This window comes from Fundulus heteroclitus, chromosome 6 (assembly GCF_011125445.2).
Source record: "Fundulus heteroclitus isolate FHET01 chromosome 6, MU-UCD_Fhet_4.1, whole genome shotgun sequence".
Classification (NCBI taxonomy): domain Eukaryota; kingdom Metazoa; phylum Chordata; class Actinopteri; order Cyprinodontiformes; family Fundulidae; genus Fundulus; species Fundulus heteroclitus.
Window position 1 is genome coordinate 9420788 of NC_046366.1, and position 20443 is coordinate 9441230.

General features: G+C 41.5%; 1 protein-coding gene and 1 long non-coding RNA gene across 3 annotated transcripts; one reads left to right on the forward strand and one right to left on the reverse strand.

Annotated features, from left to right (window-relative positions):
• Positions 1–4723: 4723 nt before the first annotated feature.
• On the reverse strand, positions 4724–5067 carry LOC118563413. Its single transcript, XR_004931210.1, has 2 exons — positions 4886–5067; positions 4724–4851 (listed from the first exon to the last, which is right to left on the reverse strand). It is a non-coding gene; the product is annotated as an uncharacterized LOC118563413 (long non-coding RNA).
• Positions 5068–5210: 143 nt separating this feature from the next.
• On the forward strand, positions 5211–20285 carry hhatla (hedgehog acyltransferase like, a). Of its 2 annotated transcripts, none has more exons than XM_012868423.3 (12): positions 5211–5369; positions 6239–6366; positions 8546–8613; positions 8703–8816; positions 11854–12048; positions 12588–12797; positions 12996–13167; positions 14978–15122; positions 15235–15270; positions 15360–15561; positions 15746–15887; positions 19139–20285. In XM_012868423.3, the coding sequence occupies exons 2-12, from the start codon at positions 6261–6263 to the stop codon at positions 19279–19281; spliced, it is 1533 nt and encodes a 510-aa protein (XP_012723877.1). In that variant the 5' UTR covers positions 5211–5369; positions 6239–6260; the 3' UTR covers positions 19282–20285. The 2 variants fall into 2 exon arrangements, with proteins under 2 accessions (XP_012723877.1, XP_021175119.1); XM_021319444.2 differs by lacking the exon at positions 5211–5369 and adding an exon at positions 5837–5940.
• The last annotated feature ends 158 nt before the right edge of the window (positions 20286–20443 follow it).

Below are 20443 nucleotides of genomic sequence, written 5' to 3' on the forward strand. Positions count from 1 at the left end.
ATTACAAGGAATACATCAATTCACAGGAATAGGGTTTAAAATGGTGTATAACAATAAAGCTTGGGGCGGTTGTAAACAGTGGCCAACAGCGTCCCCATAGAACTGGTCCTGGCCCCTGTACTAAAGACATAATATTAAATACATTACTAACGATGATACACACTGGCAAAGTAACTGTGATTGGACCAATTTTATTTTACACCTTTACATTTTTACTTTAAAGGAGCATAGTGCAAGTTCCAGGATTTTTGCAGACGTCTGCCCCCTCTGGCAGCAAGTTGAAACAACACCAGTGTTGTGCATGTGAGAAGAGGAAAAGCATATGCGACTGCAGGGGTCTTTTGTTTAAGAGGCGTAATGTCTTCTGATGTAAGAAAGCATCGATTACAACAGAGACTCAACAACGTAGCCGGGCGAACGAGAGCAAGCAGCGCTTCACATCCAGCGTATCCGGCCAGAATCGGCCACTCATGAACTGAATATCCAGCCTATAGAGGCAACAGCAGTAAATAGACGATAACTAATATTACATGTTCTGCAATTGTACGGAAATGTATGGGAAAGAAAATAAATAATATTTACCTAACTTGCACTATGCACCTTCATTAATGATCCTAAAATGAGGATGTTTCATGTTGGGCTCCAGCCAAATTGAGACAGGATCCCAGTTACATCAGGGGTCAACCTGCAGTTCCAGAGCCACAAGTGACTCTGTTAAAAATATTGAATGATGAAATATTGCCCTGTTCTTTTTGTTTTTTTGTTTCATTATTTTGTTCTGTGACCCCATGAAAAACACTGTCCCCCCCTATTAAATTTGGTCCAGCGCCGCCACTGTGGAAAGCCTTTAACAAAACACTAATCAATCCATCACCTAGAACTCAAGAGTAAACCCCAGCTGCAGGCCTACCAAGACCTGGCTGTCCGCCTCCACAAACAGGGTGAAGAAGAAGATCATTAGTTAGAGAAGCAATTGGGCCAAGACGCCGTATAACACTGGAAGAGCTGCAGAGATTCACAGCTCAGGTGGTAAAGTAGCTGTGCACTTTAGACACCTTCAAGGAAGAGATTCTTTGAAAGAAAGAAAAGCCATAAGACTTCTGCAGTTTGCCACAAGCCATGAAATGGACACAGCAATCTTGTGGAAGAACGTGATTTGGTCAGATGAGATCAAATGCAAACTTTTTGGATGATTACAGAAGACTAAATATTGATGGTAGAATCATTCTGTGGGGATGCTTTTTTTCACGGCAGCGCCACAGGGAACTTTGCTGGCACAGTTTTTGTTCTCCTTCTACACTGCAGACTTCTCCATCAACTCACCAGGCTGCCACCTGTAGAGATGACTCTGCCGTAGTCGGTCTCATCACAAATGAGGATGAGCCAGAGTACAGACAGGGATCCTGAGCTTTGTAGACTGGTGCCAGCAGAACCATCTCAGGTTAGATGCAGGAAAACTAAGGAGCTGGTGGTGAACATTCACAGACCCACCTCACTGACACAGGTGAACATCCAGGGAACTGATGTGGAGATAGTGGTACCCAGGAGTTCACCTGAACCATAAACTGGACTGGACTCACAACACTGATGCTCTTTACAGGAAGAGTCAGAGCAGACTACCTGCTGAGGAGGCTGAGGTCTTTTGGAGTGCAGGGACGCTTCTTTAACTCAGTGGTGGCATCAGCCATCTTCTATGGTGTGGATTGTTGGAGAAGCAGCTTATCAACAGCTGGGAGGAAACAGCTGGATAAACTCATTAGGAGGGGCAGCTCTGTCCTGGGATGCCCTCTGGACCCAGTGCAGGTGGTGGGAGACAAAGGGACTGTAAGGAGAATCCCATCAGTGATGGACAGTGTCTCCCACTCCATGGAGATGTTGCAGAGCTGGAGAGCTCCTTTAGTGACAGACTGCTGCATCCCAGATGCTCCAAGGAGCGCCTCCATCGATCCTTCCTCCCGGCTGCAGTCAGACTATGTAAGATAGTCGTCTACAATCATGCAGATTGTTCCACTGGCTCTAACTCAGCCGTTAATTGTTTACACTGTAACAATTAACGGCTTAGCTGGGGTGCTGCTGGACTATGATACATAATAAACTTTGTATAAGCTTGGTACATTGCAGAATTGTACGTACGGAAGTATTTCTTATTGTGTGTTAGGTGAATAGGCTGGAGTTGTTTTTTTCCACTATCAAATAACTTTGTTTTTCCTGTGGACAATATTTAGTCTGATATTATCCTTGTATTCCACTCTTCTTTTTCTTTAGAGCTAACTACTACTTAGATTAGACAGTTTACTTTTCTTATATTCTTTTTTCTTTTCTGAATCACTAATAATTGTGTGTGTTTGCCGATGTCACACCAGAATTTCCCCATTGCAGGATATTCATGGAATTACTATTATTATTATTATTATTATTATTATTATTATTATTATTATTATTATTATTATTATTATTATTATTATTATTATTATTATTATTATTATTATTATATTTTTATTTAAAAAAAATCAGAAGAGACGAAGAAGCTGATAAGAACTGATGGGAAGGTGGGTGGAGCTAAACACAAGTTAATTACAGAAGAAAACTGTTATAGACTTCAGAAGACTTGAGACTGAGGTTTAGCTTCACCTTCAGCCAATAATCCAGTTTGGATCAAAGCATTTTCGTGTTTTGGAACAGACTAGTTAAAGTTTAGATCCAAACTGACAGAGAATCTTTGGTAATCAAAATGTCAGATTTACACCTGCTTTAGGGACCCCTTTGGGAGTCCGGGGTTACGGGTCCCCTGACGCCTGCCTCTGTGCTCGGGGAAGGTGGGTCTTCGGTTCTCCACAATCACTATCAAGCTATTTCTGGATAATTTTCACCTAAACTAGTGTACTCTCACATCTCCCACAGGTGCTGGGTCCCAGGTATTAAGTGTTCACTTATATACAGTAATCTTATAATTAATTTATTTATTTATGTTCTCTCACTTTCTTTTTTCAAGTATCACATTACACATGTCAGCTTACATAATAATATATATGATTTAGCAATGGCATCTAGGTGTTATTCGATTGTATCTGTTGCTTTATGTCTGTTGGTTGTGCTGTTCTTTTTGTGTCTCTTTCCAGGTGATGGAGCAGACAAAGAAGGTTTTATCATTCTCTCCCTTTTATCTCCTCTTTCTTTCACCTCTACTCTTTTTTTTCTTTTCTTTCTCTTTCACTTTTTGTTCTTCCTTTACTCTCCCATTGTCATGTCCATATAATTTGAAATTCTCCTTGCAGGAATCATAATAAAGCTATTTACAAGCATAAATCAAGTGGAGCACTATGGTGAAAGCTGTTCGCTCCACTTGTAAAAGCAAAATCTGTCGAGCTCTATCTGGCATTGAGACATCAATTCCTATTGCCATATTGCTAGACAGGACACTGGGGAAAAAAAAAAAAAAAGATTTACAGATGCTCAATCTGGCTGAGCTGGAACTATTTTTCTTAGCATAATGAAGGGAAAAACATAGACATATCCTAAAAGCTTGGAACAATCATTGCAGTGAAGTATTCACTCAGAGGAGCAGGACAGAAATCAATGTCACACTGATCAAATTCTTATCCGTGAAATTGTTTTTGAAACCTATGCATTATCTCTCTTCTTTCACTTACAGTGCACTCGACTTTAATGTTTTTATCTATCACATCCATCAAATAACCCAAATCCCAAACTAAAAACATTTCAAATGATGGTTTTGTGTATTAAAGAGAAAAGCTGTCTAAACTCATCTGGCCCTATAGATCAGAAAGTCCCCCCCCCCACCACCACCACCACCACCACCACCTCCCCCCATCTTTGACAGAAACAACCATCAGCAAACATTTGTGATAACTGATTATACATTTGTTGCATCACACTGGGACGTCTGGCTCTTTCTTATTTGCTGAACTGTATTAATTGAGCTACATTGAAGTTTTTTTTAACACTTTTAAAGTCAAGCCACAGAATCGTGATTGATTTTAAGTCAACTTCAACTAGGCCACTTCAAAACCTAATTCATTTTATCCATTCAGAGGTGGACTAGTTGCCTTAGATCATTATCACACTGCATAATCTAAGGTACTTGAACAAACTGATGGCTGGATGTTCTCCTGCAGGGTTTTTTTTTCTTTTTGATGGAGAGCAGAATTCATATTTCCATCAGTCACGGGATCTGAACTCATTCAGATCTCGAAGCAACAAAATAGCCCCAGATCAACCTACCACCACCATGTTTGCTTGTATAGGCATACATTTTTCTTTCTGATATGCGGTTTTAGTTTTACTCCAGCTGTAACAGGACACACACCTTCCAGAAGCATCCACTTTTGAGTTGAGTGTCATCAAGATGTTTCGCTACTGATCATTGTTGTCTTTAGTTGTGAAGCATGGCCATGATTATGGTTTGATGAAGCCCTAAACCTTTAGACGTAGGTTTTTAAATCTTTCCAGACTAACTTTGTTTCTCATCTGTTCTTGTGTTTCTTTAGATCAGGGTATGATCACTTGCTTTTGAGATCTTTTACACTGTTTAAGTGCTTTCTTTATTCTACTGGTCAGGCAGTAATCAAGCCTGGTTTTTCAATTGAGAAATTTAACTCAGCTTTCAAGGTAAAATAATGAGTGTTATTTCTCTTTCATATATTTATTTTCTCCTCATTAAATGAATAATTCATTTTTCCTATGTTAAATATGGTCCAAGATGATTCTTGTAATTTTTTTTGATGATCTGAATCATTTAAGCATAACAAAGACAGAAGAAAACGTTAATCTAACGCCTCTTCCAAATCCAGTATTGCATTTAGAAATGTAAATATCCTGTGAGTCACAAGCCTTAATGCATAAATGACCAAACTGGGAACAATACTGGGAACAATAATGCGGCTGAAAGAGTCGTATGAAACAAATAAGATCAGATATGTTCCGCAAAAGATGCGTTTCATGGATTTGTTTTCTTGGTGTCGCTCAAATGTCCAATCTAACCTAATCCATCGCGTTTTCATCCGCTATCAGTTCTTATTGATGCATTTTATCCCGCTCATTTCTCCCAAGCTCAGGCTCAGAGTGTTTTGCTCTGTAGTGCTGATGGGCTCGTCGTGGACCACCCCTCACTGCAGTGCTGTAGTGAAGCATAAATATATCCTCCTACCCCTCCTCCTCCTCCTCCTCCTCCTTTGGTTGAGCCTGCAACATCTTGACTGGCCCTGGCTGGTGATCGCTGGGAGCGCCAAGCCCGCTCAGGGACGGATGAAATAGTGAACCTGCAGTGGCCGCCATTCGTTTCACTTCTTCCTTTTTTCTTTTTATTGGCGAGTCCTGAAGCAACACTGATTGTGCAAAGCGGATAAAAGGTTAGTAACAGTAAGATTTATTGTTGTTGTTTAGTTGCTTTTACAAGGGATGGGGCGTTGATTCCAAATAGTCCCAGCCAGTAAACGCATGCTTCTTCTTTATTAGTTGCGCAGTGAAACAGAAAAAAAAAAACTTCATTTGTATGCGGAACCCTTTGCTGGGGTCCCGCAGCGCCATGGTTACATGTTGGCACCAGCTCGTCGGAGTTTTTAGCCCAACTCCTTTTGGAGCGCGCCTCGTGAACTTGACGCACGCTCAAGAAGGAAAAGACGCGCTCCGACTGGCGCAAGTGCGCTATCCTGCGCTGGAAACTAGCTGCCCTCGGTTTTCTAAGTCCCGATGCACCATTCTTGGTTATTCCAGTCAGAGCTAATTATTCGGTGAAGTAAGTCCCCGGCGCGGCTCAGATCACATAGCAGTGCAGCTGCCCCGCTGCACAGCAGACCAACTGCAAGAGCTAAAATAGGAAGGAGAGGTAGGGTTGCGCAGCTGACGGTGCTGATTCCAAGGAGCCGGAGCTCTGCAGTCCCATTTAAGTCTATATGGGTTCTCGACCGTAAAGGCTGATTGGTAAAGTGGCACTTCGTTAAAAAAAATACGATTTTATTCCTACAGGGCTTATTTGCCTGATACATCATGAATTCAGATTGCATGATTTTTAATGATTAATTTAACATCTGTCTCACTGATAATCAGTCGAGCCAATCCTCCAAAAGCATTAATTCAGGAAATCCCTAGAAACTTTCTTTCCTGAGAAATCCTTGGTGTGGTTCGGTTCTTCCCAATTTGAACCAGTCTGTTTGTTAAACGACTTTTGCCATTACTCGGATCTAAATTGTGGGTCGTAACTGCTTCTCAACCCTTTTAGGCTTCCAGTGCACAGATTCGCCATGGGGATCAAGGCTGCTCTCCCCAGATATGAGCTTTATCTCTACTCCGCTGTACTCGCAGGGGCACTTATATGGGCCGGCAGTTGGATATTTGAAGCCTCAAGTGGTGAGTGCGCAACCCCTCCAGCAGGAAAACACAGGCCTGATGGCTTCATGAAAGAGGTTGCGTTTTAAAGCCACCAAGTCACAAAGATGTGGTGTACCTATGCACACAAAACGAACTGTTCAAGGTTTTGTCACGTTACAACAACAAACTTTATAGTGCATGTGATAGGATTTTTTTATTTGATAGGTTGACAAGATTCTGAACTTGATTCGGGTCTGGACTTTGACTAGGACATCGCACAGATATGCTTTGATCCACATTGTTTCACTATAGACCTGCATGTCGAAGGAGAGCGACCTTGTCTACATCCTCAAGTCTTATGCATTCTACAGCATGGCTCCGTTTAGCTCCATCTATTTCCCCATAAGAGCAAAGCATCCCCACAGCATGATGCAGCCGCCGCCATGTTTCATAGCCACAGAATTTCACTTCGGTAAGATCTGACCTTCTTCCACAAGTTTGCAAACTCAAACAGACCTTCTCATGACTTTGTTTCCACAATGGTTTTCTTCTTGCCATTTTTTCATGAAGGTCATATTTATGGACAGCTGTCCTGTCAACAGATTCTGCCACCTGAGCTGTGATTCTCTGCAGCTCCACCATGCATGAGCTTCTGGGCTGCCTCTTTGATTATTCCTCTGCTTGTTCCTGCAGTGCGTTTGTTTCATTGTGGCTGTGCCATACTCCAACAGGGGTTCAAGAGATGTCCAAAGCTCGAGATATTACTCCCTAACCCTGGCACACGTACGAATTGTTTACTAATCGGGCAACGTTTACGGTAATTGGTTGCTATGGATTTTACTTAGGGGTATCACAGCAAAGGACGGCTGAATGCAGACGTATGCCACACATTTCAGATCATGAAAAGTGTTTTAAACCATCTGTCAGTGTCTTTCCACGTCACAGTTACGTACTACCTTTTGTTCCTTTATCCCAAGAAATTCATTACAAAAACATTAAAGTTTATTCTTGGAGCGTGACAAAATGTAGAACAGTTCAATAGGCGTGAACACCTTTGCTAGGCTCTGTATATTCTTGTAGGCACTTTTCAAGAAGGTGGCACAACAAGCTACTTATTTGGTAAAGAGACGTAGTTCCAATCAATCCTACTAAAAGATCTAGAAAAGAGAGATTCTTTTTTTAATCAGAAGTGTTTCAAAAACTGGGGCCTTTGTCCCTTATCTTTCCTAATTGAATCCAAAAGTAGACCAAAGTGTATTCAGCTGATTAAAAACGCATCGTTTCTCTCAGAGGATCTGCTGCATGCTCTTATTAATCTAATAACAATTTAAAGAGGGTCATCTTTTTTTAAAACAGCTTTCCTGGTTGGCAAAAATTTACACTTAGACCTAACATATTTATTTTGTCACATTATGTTAAATTTACCAACGTTCAGGCTCCTTCATGCTTGAAGAAACCCCCTATTGCATATGGGTCTGAAAGAACGGCGTGTAATCTGGTGGCTGGTACTGTCTGTCGCAGTCTGTGCTGTCGGATCAGCCCAGGCACCGTCCTGCTGTCAGTCATGTCCCCCTGCTTTTGTCTTCCCCGGTTTGCTGCCTGTCCAAGTCCATGTTTGCATGCTACGATATCACTGCATACTGGTAATAGAAATCTGGCTCTGCTCCCAGAAGTAAGAGGCTTTCCCTGACCTGCCCTCACATCGTTATGTTCTTTTTCACAGCCATTAGGGTAATCAGGCAAAGCTGTGGGAGCTCATGCCCATCATATGCTGCTCTGCACTGAACAGCTCAGCTTCCTCCCAGTTAATTTTCTGATTTTAAATGTTGCAAGTGCTGTGTTTTTTTTTTTTATTTCTATCTATTCACATGCATGTTGCTGATTCTTTTCCGGCGTCATAGAACACTAATCTGCTCCAACAAGATTACTGCACGATTATAGATTTCTGCCTCAAAAATAGAAAGCTCAGCACCGAGTGGGTTATGTAATGTTCGATATCACCTAATGGACCAAACGGGTTCTCGCATACTAAATTCACACTGCAGCTAATCCAATATTCAGACCAAAGCTTTCAAATATCTGACTACCTACAGGATTATTTTTTAGTACGCAGGACCTGTGAAAGTATTCAACGCGGTCTAAACAAAGGAAGTACAAATTGCATACATTGGGTCCAATTCCAAACTGGTGTTTATGCTGTTGTCTGTCCTTTACTCAGATAACGTAAACAGAAAGGCCTTTAAAGAAAGTGTGAGACCAGGATGGCATTACTTTGGCAGGAAAATGGTGAGTTCTCCATACCTGATCCTTATACAGCAAGCACAGATATGAGTGGGAGTTATCAACAGCTGCTTACGCATCTTTCTCCGCTACAGGATGTCGCGGACTTCGAGTGGGTGATGTGGTTCTCTACATTCCGCAATCATATCCTTTTTGCTCTCACCGGTCATGTGATCTTTGCCAAGATATTTACCCTGCTAGCTCCAAAGGTGTGTGGGAGTTTGTTACAGAGCAGAGGAAATGCAGTGAATGTCTTAGAGATGGCATATTAGTTTGTTAGCATGTCCTTTTTGTTTGTTTGTTTTGTTTGTATGTAGTCTGTAGAATGTACTAGTACATCTCAAAAACTTGAATATGGTGTAAAATGCGGTATTTTTAATTTTTTTTGCCAGTGGTCTCAGAAAGTGAAACTCATATATTTTATAGAATCATCAAACGTACTGTAGAGTGATACATTCCAAGCAATTGTTTCATGTAGTTTTGATGCTCATGCCTTACAAATAATGAAAACCCAAAATTCAGTCTATCAGAAAATTACAATACTGTGAAAAGTCCATTATTTGAACCCCATGGTGTCACACCCTAATCAGCTAATTGACTCAAAACACCTGGAAAGGTTTCCTGAGTCTTTAAATGGCCTCTCATTCTTAGTCAGTAGGCGACACAATCATGAAGAAGACGGATGAGTGGACAGATGTCCAGAAGACAGTCACTGACACCCTTCACAAGGAGGGTAAGCCACAAAAAGGTCATTGTTGAAGAAGCTGGTTGTTCACAGAGTGCTGTAATCAAGCATATTAACAGAAAATTGAGTGGAAGGAAGAAGTGTATTAGGAAAAGGTCCACCAGCAACAGGGATAACCACTTCACAAGGAGTGGACTAAGGCTGGAGTCGGTGCATGAAGATAAATACTGGACATGGGCTACAAATGTCGCATTCCTCGAGTTAAGCCACTCCTGAACCAGAGACATTAAAAGCATCATACCTGGGCTAAGTAAAGAAGGAACTGGACTGTTGCTCAATGATCCCAGAGTCCCTGAGAGAGTGTGGAGAGGCACAGAATCCATGTTGCTTAAAGTCCAGAGTGAAGTTTCCACAGTCAGTGATGGTTTTGGGTGCCATGTCATCTGCTGGTTCTGGTCCACTGGGTTTTCTGAAGTCCATTGTCAATGCAGCCATCTAGCAGGACATTCTAGAGTACTTCATCCTTCTCTCTGCAGACAAGCTGTATAGAGGTGCTGATTTTATTCACCAGCAGGACTTGGCACCTGCCCACACTGCCAAAGGTACCAAAAGCTGCTTCAATGACCATGGAGTTCCTGTTCTTGATTGGCCAGCAGACTCCCCTGACCTGAACCCCAAAGAAAATATATGGGCTTTTGGCAAAAGGAAGATGAGAGACACTAGACCCAACAAGGCAGATGACCTGAAGGCAGCTGTCAGAGCAATCATGGCTTCCATTACATCTACACATGGCCACAGGCTTCTCTCCTCTATGCCACGGCACATTGATGCACGAATTCATGCAACAGGAGGCCCAACCAAGTAGAAATGGAGATACGTTTCAAAAGCCTGATATTTGTGATATAATGTGATATTCTGATTTTCTGTGACACTGAATTTTTTGTTTTCTTTACCTGTAAGTTGTAATCATCAAAAAATACAAGCAATAGAAGCTTGAAATATTTCAACATATCTGTGATAAATCTCTATAAAATAACTGTTTCCCTTTCTGAATTGACTGGCAAGAATTATTGCACTTTTATGCAAAATTCAATTATTTTGAGATATTCTAGTATATATATCGCATGAGATCTGTATGCACCAAAAGATGTACTGTTGTTGTGAATGAAAGCAGTCAAGGCCATCTATCAGATTTCCTTGGGTATGCAGTGTTACTGCACATACAAAATTACAATAACGTAATGTGATTAATAGACCTTGGGTCAAATAATGTATTAAATTCAGTAAGTAAAAAAACAACTAGTTTTATAGCGAACAAAGATGTGGGTTGCTAATAATATACACAGCACCTTGCAAAAGTACTAGTAACATAACCTTTACACATAATATTGCAGCCGCAGTATATTTCAGAAGGGTTTCATTTATTGTTGTAAAATAGAGCATAATTCAGGATCTGTGTTCAGCCCCCTATTCTCCGATACTTCCAAATGAAGTCCATCACAACCAGTTGTCTTCAGACGTTGTGCAATCTCAGTTTACGTCCGGCTGTTTTGTGAAGGCCTCGGGTGTTTGTTAGAGAACATTAGTGAACAAACATGACCAAGGAGCACAGCAGACAACGTGGCGAAATTTAAATCAGGGTTATGTTATGTTATAAAACACTATATCAAAGTTTGAACATCTCACAGAACTCTTCAATACATCATCTGAATATGGAAAGAGAAAGGTGCAACTCAATCTAAAACATGGTGAGCAGACCATTAATCAAACGGGCCACCAGGAGGACATGAGGACCTGCAGAGATCCGCAGCTAAGGTGGACGGTGTTAAAAAGTCATTGTCCACAAATTTGCCCATGCTGTAAAATTAGCAAGAAGAAAGCAATTGTTGAAAGAAAACCTTAAGAAGGGGATACAGCCACAACATGTGGAAGAAGGCCCTCTGCTCAGATGTGACCAACGTTGTGCTTCATTGCATACTAGCAAAACTATATGAACATACACAGTGAAAACATGGTGGTGGCAGCATTATACTATGGGGATGGTTTTCTTCAGGAAGGGTAGGTCTGAGTCCCAATATTTTAAATGTGACAAAATGTGAAAAAAGTTCAAGAGGTATGCATACTTCTGAAATGTACTGTAGTTGTAACCTAAGCTCTGATATTTTGTGGTGATGCATGAGAGTGATTTGCACTTTGCACTCTGATACGTTTGTTCGCCTGGTTTTACCATTTTTTTATTTTTATTTAAAATAAATGATCATGTTTTAAAGATAGATTTTGTGTTGTTACATGCTTACTCTGAAGATTGGTATGGATGTATGTAAGGTAATTTGAATAAACTTGTGAATGGTATAACCCTTGTCATGTCCTTTTTTAATTGCTTGTAGGACCGTAGATTTTCTTTTCCTTACCTATCATAATTGTATTGTTCCATATTTCCATAAAACTGTGTTGCTGCATTAACGTTGCTGTTTGTAGTGTGGCATTTCATTAGGAGGGAAGATAAATTGCTTTGAGACTAAACAGCCTGCTGATGCTGGCCTCTTTTTTTCCCCCTACAGCACAGGTCCTTTATCTTCGCCGTGTACGGAAGCCTGGCGGTCCTGGTCACCATGGGCTGGACTTTCATGGCTCTGGTTGTGTCCCACTGCATCATACTGTACAGCGTCGCCCTGGTCAAGAAGAAGTGGCTGTGCTTTGCTGCAGGCCTGAGCACGCTGGCCTCCATCAAGCTGGAGCCGTATAACTCCTGGCAGGTGAGTGGGTGGTTTCCTCCTTGGCTTTGCAAACACAGATGATTGGCTGTGTTAGTTTTGTAGATGAAAGATCAATATAACTTTTGTTTACATATTGCCAAACCTAACATTTACTTTACATACCTACATACTGGGGAAGACTTCTCAACCTCCTATTTTCTACATACTTTGCTTCCAAGGAGCCGGGCTTTCTAGTAAACCTTTGATTGGTCTTCAACAGTAGTAGGTCAGGGTCTTTGAAGGTCTGAAGGTGAGTAAAAACAAAAAAAAATAAAAAGGTGCCAATTTTTAAAGAAATATCACTCGAGATCATTCAAGAAAAATGCAGGAAAGTCTGGCACCTTAAATGCAAATGCATGAGGAAATATGTGGCGATTCACAGCTCCTGTAAAGAACAAAAACCCGTTATATCAACGCGTTCACCAAATACAAATAAAATGAGAGACATAACGCTAACATCTCTGCACCCAAATGGACATTGCTGCATGAATACCACGTTTTTGTGCGTGAGACTCACAAACGGCCGACTCCCCCTGTAGGAGGCCTTGGTGACTGGTTCGTTTGACCTGCAAGACATCCTGTTCTACGGAGGCTGTGGCTTCAGCATCATGCGCTGCATGAGCTTTGCCTTGGAGAACTGTGACAGGAAAGAGGGCAGCTACACCTTCTCTGACCTCCTGAAATACAACTTCTACCTCCCGTTCTTCTTCTTCGGACCTATTATGACTTTCGACCGTTTTCATGCCCAGGTGAGTTCACAGATGCACGCGCCAGGTGTGTATCTGTGTCCTGAATGATTTACCTATTAGGATCTTTAAAGGTAATACCTATATAATCTAACTAGTTGTCACCTTTAAAAACTCATCTAAATGATCAGTTATTCATTTTATTCTGACATACCCGGTATTATCTATTTGTTTGCATTGCTAATAAATTTTTCTGCGCAGGCTAACAACATGCAGCTAACCCGTAAGGAGAGGGAGATGTGGAACATCACTACCAAGGCCTTGTTACACCTGGGAATCATTCTGGTGGTGGACGTCTTCTTCCATTACCTGTACATCTTGACTATACCCAGCGACATGAAGCTGGTCAACAAGCTGTCTGACTGGTGTCTGGGTGAGTAATGTGACGGACCAACACAACGTAACTAAAAAGTGTGACAGGGAATGAGAAACAAAGTATTTTATAACATTTGTAAAGTGCAGTGCGCATTGGTATTCTATACTGAGTCAATACTTTGTATGACCACTTTTCTCTGCAATAACAGGTGTTTGTCTTTTGGGGTCTTTCCAAAGTTTCTCAAGCTCAGTCAGACTGATTCATTTAGAAGTCTTGCTAAATAATCTGCATTGGGTTTAGGTTGGAGGCTTTGCCATTCTTGCACATCACTATGCTAGATCTAAACTTCATATTTAAGCTTGTGTACCTACTTGAAGGTGAACCACCTTCCATGGTTGCCCTCCCTTACAGCTTACAGCAGGTTTTCCTCCAGGATAGCCCTCCCTTTAGCTTCAACCACCATCCCTGTAACATTTACCGGCTTCCCTGACCTTGGTGAAGAAACACATCCCGCAGAGCATAATGCTGCCACCACCATTGGCCTTGTTGCAGTAAAAGTGATGGAATCAAGAGGCACCACGAGCTAAACACTAAGATACTATTAGTTCAATGCGTGATAGTCCAACAGTTTATGATAACAAAGCACTAACTGAGACGCAGACTGATCAGATCACACTTCCATATCTACATACCCACCACCCAAATCCCAATGGTGCACTTTCACCTGTGCCACATTTATTAATTTGCTAATCTCACTCATATGGCTCTCACGGGCCTCTTAGCTGTTTCTTTGGTTAACACTCTGCCCAGTCTGTTATTTTAGGTGGACGGACATGTCTAAGTATGTTTGCTGTTGTGCCACACTTTCCCCCTTTTCAAATAATGGATTTATTATTGCTTTGTAAGATGTCTAAAGATGCAGCTATTGTTTTTATAACCCAACCTTGCTTTAAACTTCTCCCCCCAACTTTCTCCCTGACCTGTCTGCTCTGTTCCTTGCTCCACATGGAGCTGGTTGTTCAATGGCGGTCTCTAAGAAACATCTGAGATCCTCACAGAACATCTGGATTTGTACTGAGATTAAATTATACACAACCACATCCTATTTCCTGATTAGGTTACTCCTGAATCCAGTTAGTTTCACTGGGTTTCATTTAAGGGTATATGAGTGAAGGGAGCTTAATACAAATACCTGCATTTTAAAGTGTTGTTTTGTAAAAAATAAAAATTGAAAACCACATCTATTTTCCCTCTACTTAACTGTTTTCCACTACTTTGTGTTACCGTGACACATAAAACACGTTGAAGTTTGAGGTTGTAATTAGTGTTGCGCCGATGCCATTTTTTGGCCCCGATACCGATACCCGATACCTGGCTGTGCAGTATCGGCCAATACCGATACCATCTGTTTGAAACTGATGTGTGTGTGTGTGTATATATGAAGAACTGCATACTACTTAGGGTAGTAGAACTTTTTATTGCCTACCTGGAATGGGTGACAATAGTTGAATAAACCTTTGGCTCTCAAATGCCAAAATAGTGCAACTTCCATGAACTTATATAACATGTATAATACTAGTCGGGAGAGAGAAGGCTGCGTTCAAGTGACATACAAACATCAAAATGGTATCAGTGCCCTATTTGTTGGTACTCGCCGATGCAGATACCACCATTTTAGTGCTGGATCGGAGCCCAGTCCTATACTGGTATCTGTATCGGCGCAACACTAGTTGTAATGTGGTACAAGGCATGTGAAAACTTTTGCAGCACACTCTAGGTATCTTGGTAAAAGTCAAGTTGAACACCTAAAAACTGCAAAGGATAAAAGTAAAATGTTGACAGATGGTCTAAACTGCTTTCATTGCAGCGGGACTGGCCTATTCCAACCTGGTGTATGACTGGTTAAAGGCGGCTGTCATGTTTGGTGTTATCAACACCGTGGCTACACTGGACCACCTGGACCCGCCTCAGCCTCCCAAGTGTATCACCATGCTCTACGTCTTTGCTGAGACGTACGTGTCACTCAGATCCCTGTGTAGTTCATTTCTGCTAAATTTGAAATCAGGTGACCATTCAGTTGTTGCACAAACCATTTTTTCTGTTTGTTTTCTTTTTCTTTTGCAGGCACTTTGACAGAGGCATCAACGACTGGTTATGCAAGTGAGTTATTGGATTGAAATTCCAGACACCTGACGCTGGTAAGACAATATGATTGAAGGCGACACAAACTCTGAGTTGAAATTTTGCAGGTACGTCTATGACTATATTGGCGAGAACCATGACAAGATCTTCAAAGAACTTCTTGCAACAGTCTGTACTTTTGCTATCACCACCTTGTGGCTGGGCCCATGTGAACTGGTTTATATCTGGTCATTTTTCAACTGCTTTGGCCTGAACTTTGAGCTGTGGGTGGCAAAGTTCTTCTCATTTCCACCATTTTCTATCATGGAGGTGAGAAATAATAAAAAAATAACCTATTGTTATACTTTGATGTGTTTAAAATACTCTCCTTTGAGTTTGCACATTAATATAATGATGACTTTTGATAGATGCTGAACTGCAACAACTCTTTAAGAAAGTCTGATTGAGATTTGAAGAATTTACGAGTGTACTTTTGTATGTTTATGGTGTGCAGGAAGCTATGGGTGAAGCCATGTCTCGCAGGATCAGGGGGGTTTTCAATGCTGCCAACTTCTGGGCAATTGTGCTCTACAATGTTCTCTCCCTGAACAGCTTGGAGTTTGCGAAATTGGTGGGCAGAAGGATTATTTTCAAAGGTAAGTCAAAATGAGCGCAGGATCACACACTGCACCCTCAACAGCTAATGGACCCCAAGGTAAAGGTCTTTAAAAAAACAGCTAGAATTGTCACATGAGACAATTTAAGGGGGAAAAAATCCATACATCCATACTTATCTGTGAGGTAATCGGTCCAGGAGGGAAATACCAAATACTGTTTGTGCAGAAGGGAACCCTTTAGCATTCCCATGCAATAAGGTAAGTGCATTACTTGTCTTCTGGGTCTACCCCAGAGTCTCCTCTTTGCAGGAGATGCCCCGAAAGTATTAGAAGGCAAGACATTCTGACAAGATGTCACCTAGGGTAGCAGCTCTACTGCAAGCTCATCACTCTGTCTCTAAGGCTGAGCCCTGCCACCTTGCATAGGAAACGCTTTAAAGCCACCTCTATCCAGGCTATCTGCCTATTGGTCATAATCTACATCTACTGACTGCAGGTGAGGGTTTCATTGGTACACTGAGTGCTTTGCTTTTTGACTCAGCACTTAGTGAAACACAAACGGACCAGAGCACCTTCTGCATCACCGCGGAGAAAGCTTCATCCTGACATCACTTGCCAGCAAGTGACCCTAAGATACTTAAACCCCTCTGCCTGTGACAAACGCTGATCCCTGACCTGGAGGGAGCAATCCACTATTTCCATTTAAGAACCATGACCACAGATACAGAAGAGCTGACTCATCAAGACGACTTCAGGCTCGGCTGCAAACAGTAGGCACTTCGACAGTGCCGACTGAAGGTCCTGGCTTGAGGAACAGAACCATATCATCCACCAAAACCAAGCCAGAGGTTCCCAAATCATTCACTTTTGTTTCCACAACTACACATTCAGAACCTTGGTCATTAGGTCCACATTTAGGATCGGAGACAATGGTCAGCCCTGGCAAAGTCCAATCCACATTGGGAACAACTTTGATTTTTTTGCCCAGAATGTTGGCACACCATCTGGACCCCCTTTTAAAGATCAGCCGTCTCTAACACTTTTTGCAAGCTTTTTCAACGACCTTGACTTCTGCCACTCAACTTCCATCATGTCCTCTGCCTACGCTATGGAGGACATGATGACCGGATTCAGGGGATCCTCAAAGTGTAGACGATGTCGAATATAAAAAAAAAAAACAGAAAAATACAACTTTTAATTTCAGTGGAGAAAATGCCCATGGTATATATTCACATGAAATCATAAATGTTCTCCCTATTGGGGTCATGAGGGGTGCTGGTGCCTATCTCCAGCTGTTAATGGGTGAGAGGTGGGGTACACCGTGGACAGGTCACCAGTCTATTGCAGGACAACACAGAGACACACCTAAGGAGAATTTAGAGAGGCCAATTAAAATAACAGTCATGTTTTTGGACTGTGAGAGGAAGCCGGAGAACCCGGAGAGAACCCATGCATGCACAGGGAGAACATGCGAACTCCATGCAGAAAGATCCAGGGCAAAGGGAGGACTCGAACCCAGAACCTTCTTGCTGCATGGCAACAGCACTACCCACATGAGATCATGTGTGCAAACAATATCCACACCTCTGATGTAGATATTTTGTACAATCCCTTTTCTTCTTCTACTGTGACGTTCCACAAGACTGAAGCATACAGAGAGGGAGTCTCTTGACCATTCCTCCTAGCACAATCTCTCAAGATCCTCTGGAGTCCTTGGTCTTCTCTTAGGCTCTAATCTCTTCAGCTCATCCTATAGGTTTCCTATAGTATTTAGGTTTGGGGGTAAGATGTCATGGAAGAGGGTTGTTTTTGGTGTAGTTTGCCACTTTGTGTGCTTGTTTGCTTATATATTTCTGATCATTGTCCAGATGAAAGAGCCACCCAACTACAAGTCATTTTGCAGACAGAGTATACCACTTTTTTTAATTGTCCTAGAGTGCATGTCCTCATGCACTCTAACAAAGTTCCCTGGACTTTCGAAGGAGAAATGAATCACATATCCTCTTCTATATTTAACAGTGGGCATGAAGTGCTTTGCACATGTTCATCTTAATTTTACACCAAAGCCACATGGAGTGAAGGTTGCAGAGAAGCTCAGTCTAAGTTTAATCTAGCAAAATCAAAAGATTCCAGGGTGAAAAGTGTTTAACGAACTCTACACATTTACGCTCGTGATGGTTGGACAGAAGATGCTTTTTCCTGGTATGCCTCCCAACAACCACATGGCATATGGATAGCTTCAAAAATAGGGGTCTAGAAGCCCTGTCCAGGAGGGCCATGGTTCTGCATCTTTTAATTGCATCCCTGCTCCTAAAGCAAATGACTGAAATACCTCTTCATCATGTCATGGGGTTCTGCATAGGGCTGGCAATGAGCCATTCATTTGTTTCAGTTGTGTTTGAGCAGAGATGCATCTAAAACTTACAATATAGTGAGCTTTAAATTGGCCTATGAATTTCTACGCCAGTAGCTCACTCTGATTGCATACAAAGGTTTTCTGATGACATTATCATGCCCTGTTGCCATATTATATTCTATTTTTGTGTTTGTGTTTGTTTATGTTCTATTTATTAGTAAATGAAATGCTTTTGTGTATACTTACCAAAACAAGACTACATGAATATTGATCATGCACACGATGAGTAAACAAGGAGAAGCAATGGAGCCGAGCGAGTCAACAACGCCTAGTGGAGGTGTGAAAGGAAAGAGGTTTAGTAACCCTAAGCCTGTAGAAGGAATTGGCCTTCAACCACGCTGAGCTGTCACTTTATTTCGAGGCCCTTCAGGACGGTCTGCTGGCTCCTACAGTGGATGAGTCAATTGTCACCATCTTGTTTTCTGATAGTTTAGTGCTTTTGCCGGCCGGCAGATGGGATTACAAGGTTTCTGTCTGCTGATCGCACCTGGTGCCGAGTTCTTTTTAAGCTCAAAAGAACTAAGTCAATACTAACAGGACATACACCTAGTATATGTTGTTTTATTTGAAGATGAATATATAGATTTATAAAAAAAAAATATAATCGTAGTACATGACTAGGCCCCTTTAATGGTTGGGATTTTTTTTGTAAAACCTTTTTTAGCCATTTTGCTAAAAAAGGTTGGCACTCATTTTGCCATGAGTGCCAATAAGTGCCACAGGGATAAGGGTGCAGTAGCTTTTCCAGTCACCTTGTGGTTTACTGTCAGCCAAAATACAATGTTTGTCAATGAGAACCACAGAAAAAAAGAGCAACATTATTCTAACACCACACTTTTAAACCCCGCTATCTTTTTCCATTCCCATTGTTCAGGTTTTCCTCTGTCCACCCTGTCTGTGCTGCTTGTGACCTACTGTGGTGTGCAGCTGGTGAAGGAAAGGGAGCGACAGCAGGCCCTGCTGGAGGATCCGGACCCAGTCAAGCCAGTGGATGGTGGCAAAGAGAAAGCTGAATAATCTAACCTAAAACCAGGATATTTTCTGACGTTAAAGGCAGGCCCCTGGGTGGTTTCATCGTTGGCCTCGCCAACTGTAACAGAACCAGACTGGGACAGCCAGTCGGCATCTTTATTGTTCAAAAGGCGGAGCTTTTGCATGTCAGAAGTGAGCCAGTATTTTGAACATAAAGTATCCTCAAGTGCACTTCCAGTAGATAATAGCCACATACTTTGGCCCAAACCCAAGAATTGCATATTTTGTATTTGTATTTTATCTGAACAAATGTTTGTTCTGCATATTACAATCCTTCAAAATGAAACAATTACACCGGGAGAATCAATGTTCGTTATTTTTGAAAGAGCAGCTACTTCCCTCTGTTTGGACTCTAACTTTTCATTATTCTTAGATTTGAACCTTCTTGGGTTTTTATCACCTGCAGTATAGTGCATTTTATTCAGATGGCATATTTCTTCCCCATCAGATGCTTCAGAAACTATTATCACAACTCTCAATCACACTTAAGGGAATAAAACTTGAAAGAAGCTTGCGACAACGTAAACAAACAAAAAGGGTGCTGTGGAGATTTTCCACGAAGCTTTCAAATGATTGTAATGTATCTTTGCTACTCTGCCTTGTAGTGGAAGTACAAGTTACAGTAGAGGACAGTCTTTTGTTTTCAATAGTAGCTATGAAGTCTTAGGATGCTGAATGTAACTATAAGTCGCTGATCCGTGTTCAGAAGGTGATCGACTTGTTCCAATTCAACAGGAAATTGCTGATAGATATCAGTTTATTTTTCCTCCACCCATCTTTCACACTTCAGGCCCTCACAACCGGCCAAACAGAGAATTTGTTTCAGTCTCTTAGTGCCTTTCTACAAAATGTGCAGCATGTCTTTGGTGCGGAAGGCCTGAGGAGAACTTTATAGAGATTTTAATGTGTTTTGTCATTCAGGTGTTTTCATGCAAAAGACTGTTTGTTTAAATGTTTGTCTAGAAATAAACATGTGTTTCATCCCGTCAGGAGGTGAGTTTCTTATCATTTGTAAAAAATAATCTTCACGTACTGCTGTGTTGAAAAAATAAGCTGCTTCAGAGACTTTCCATTCACCACAAAAAGTGATTTTCTTTTTGGGTTAAAATATTAGACATTCAAAGTTTTAAAACGCGATCCAGTGGCG

Bases quoted from the DNA above. Each gene is read 5' to 3' on its own strand.
- hhatla (XM_012868423.3), top strand. From the start codon at position 6,261: ATGGGGATCAAGGCTGCTCTCCCCAGATATGAGCTTTATCTCTACTCC. The intron at 8,614-8,702 runs GTGAGTTCTCCA...TCTCCGCTACAG, and splicing joins ATTACTTTGGCAGGAAAATG to GATGTCGCGGACTTCGAGTG. The intron at 12,798-12,995 runs GTGAGTTCACAG...TTTTCTGCGCAG, and splicing joins TCGACCGTTTTCATGCCCAG to GCTAACAACATGCAGCTAAC.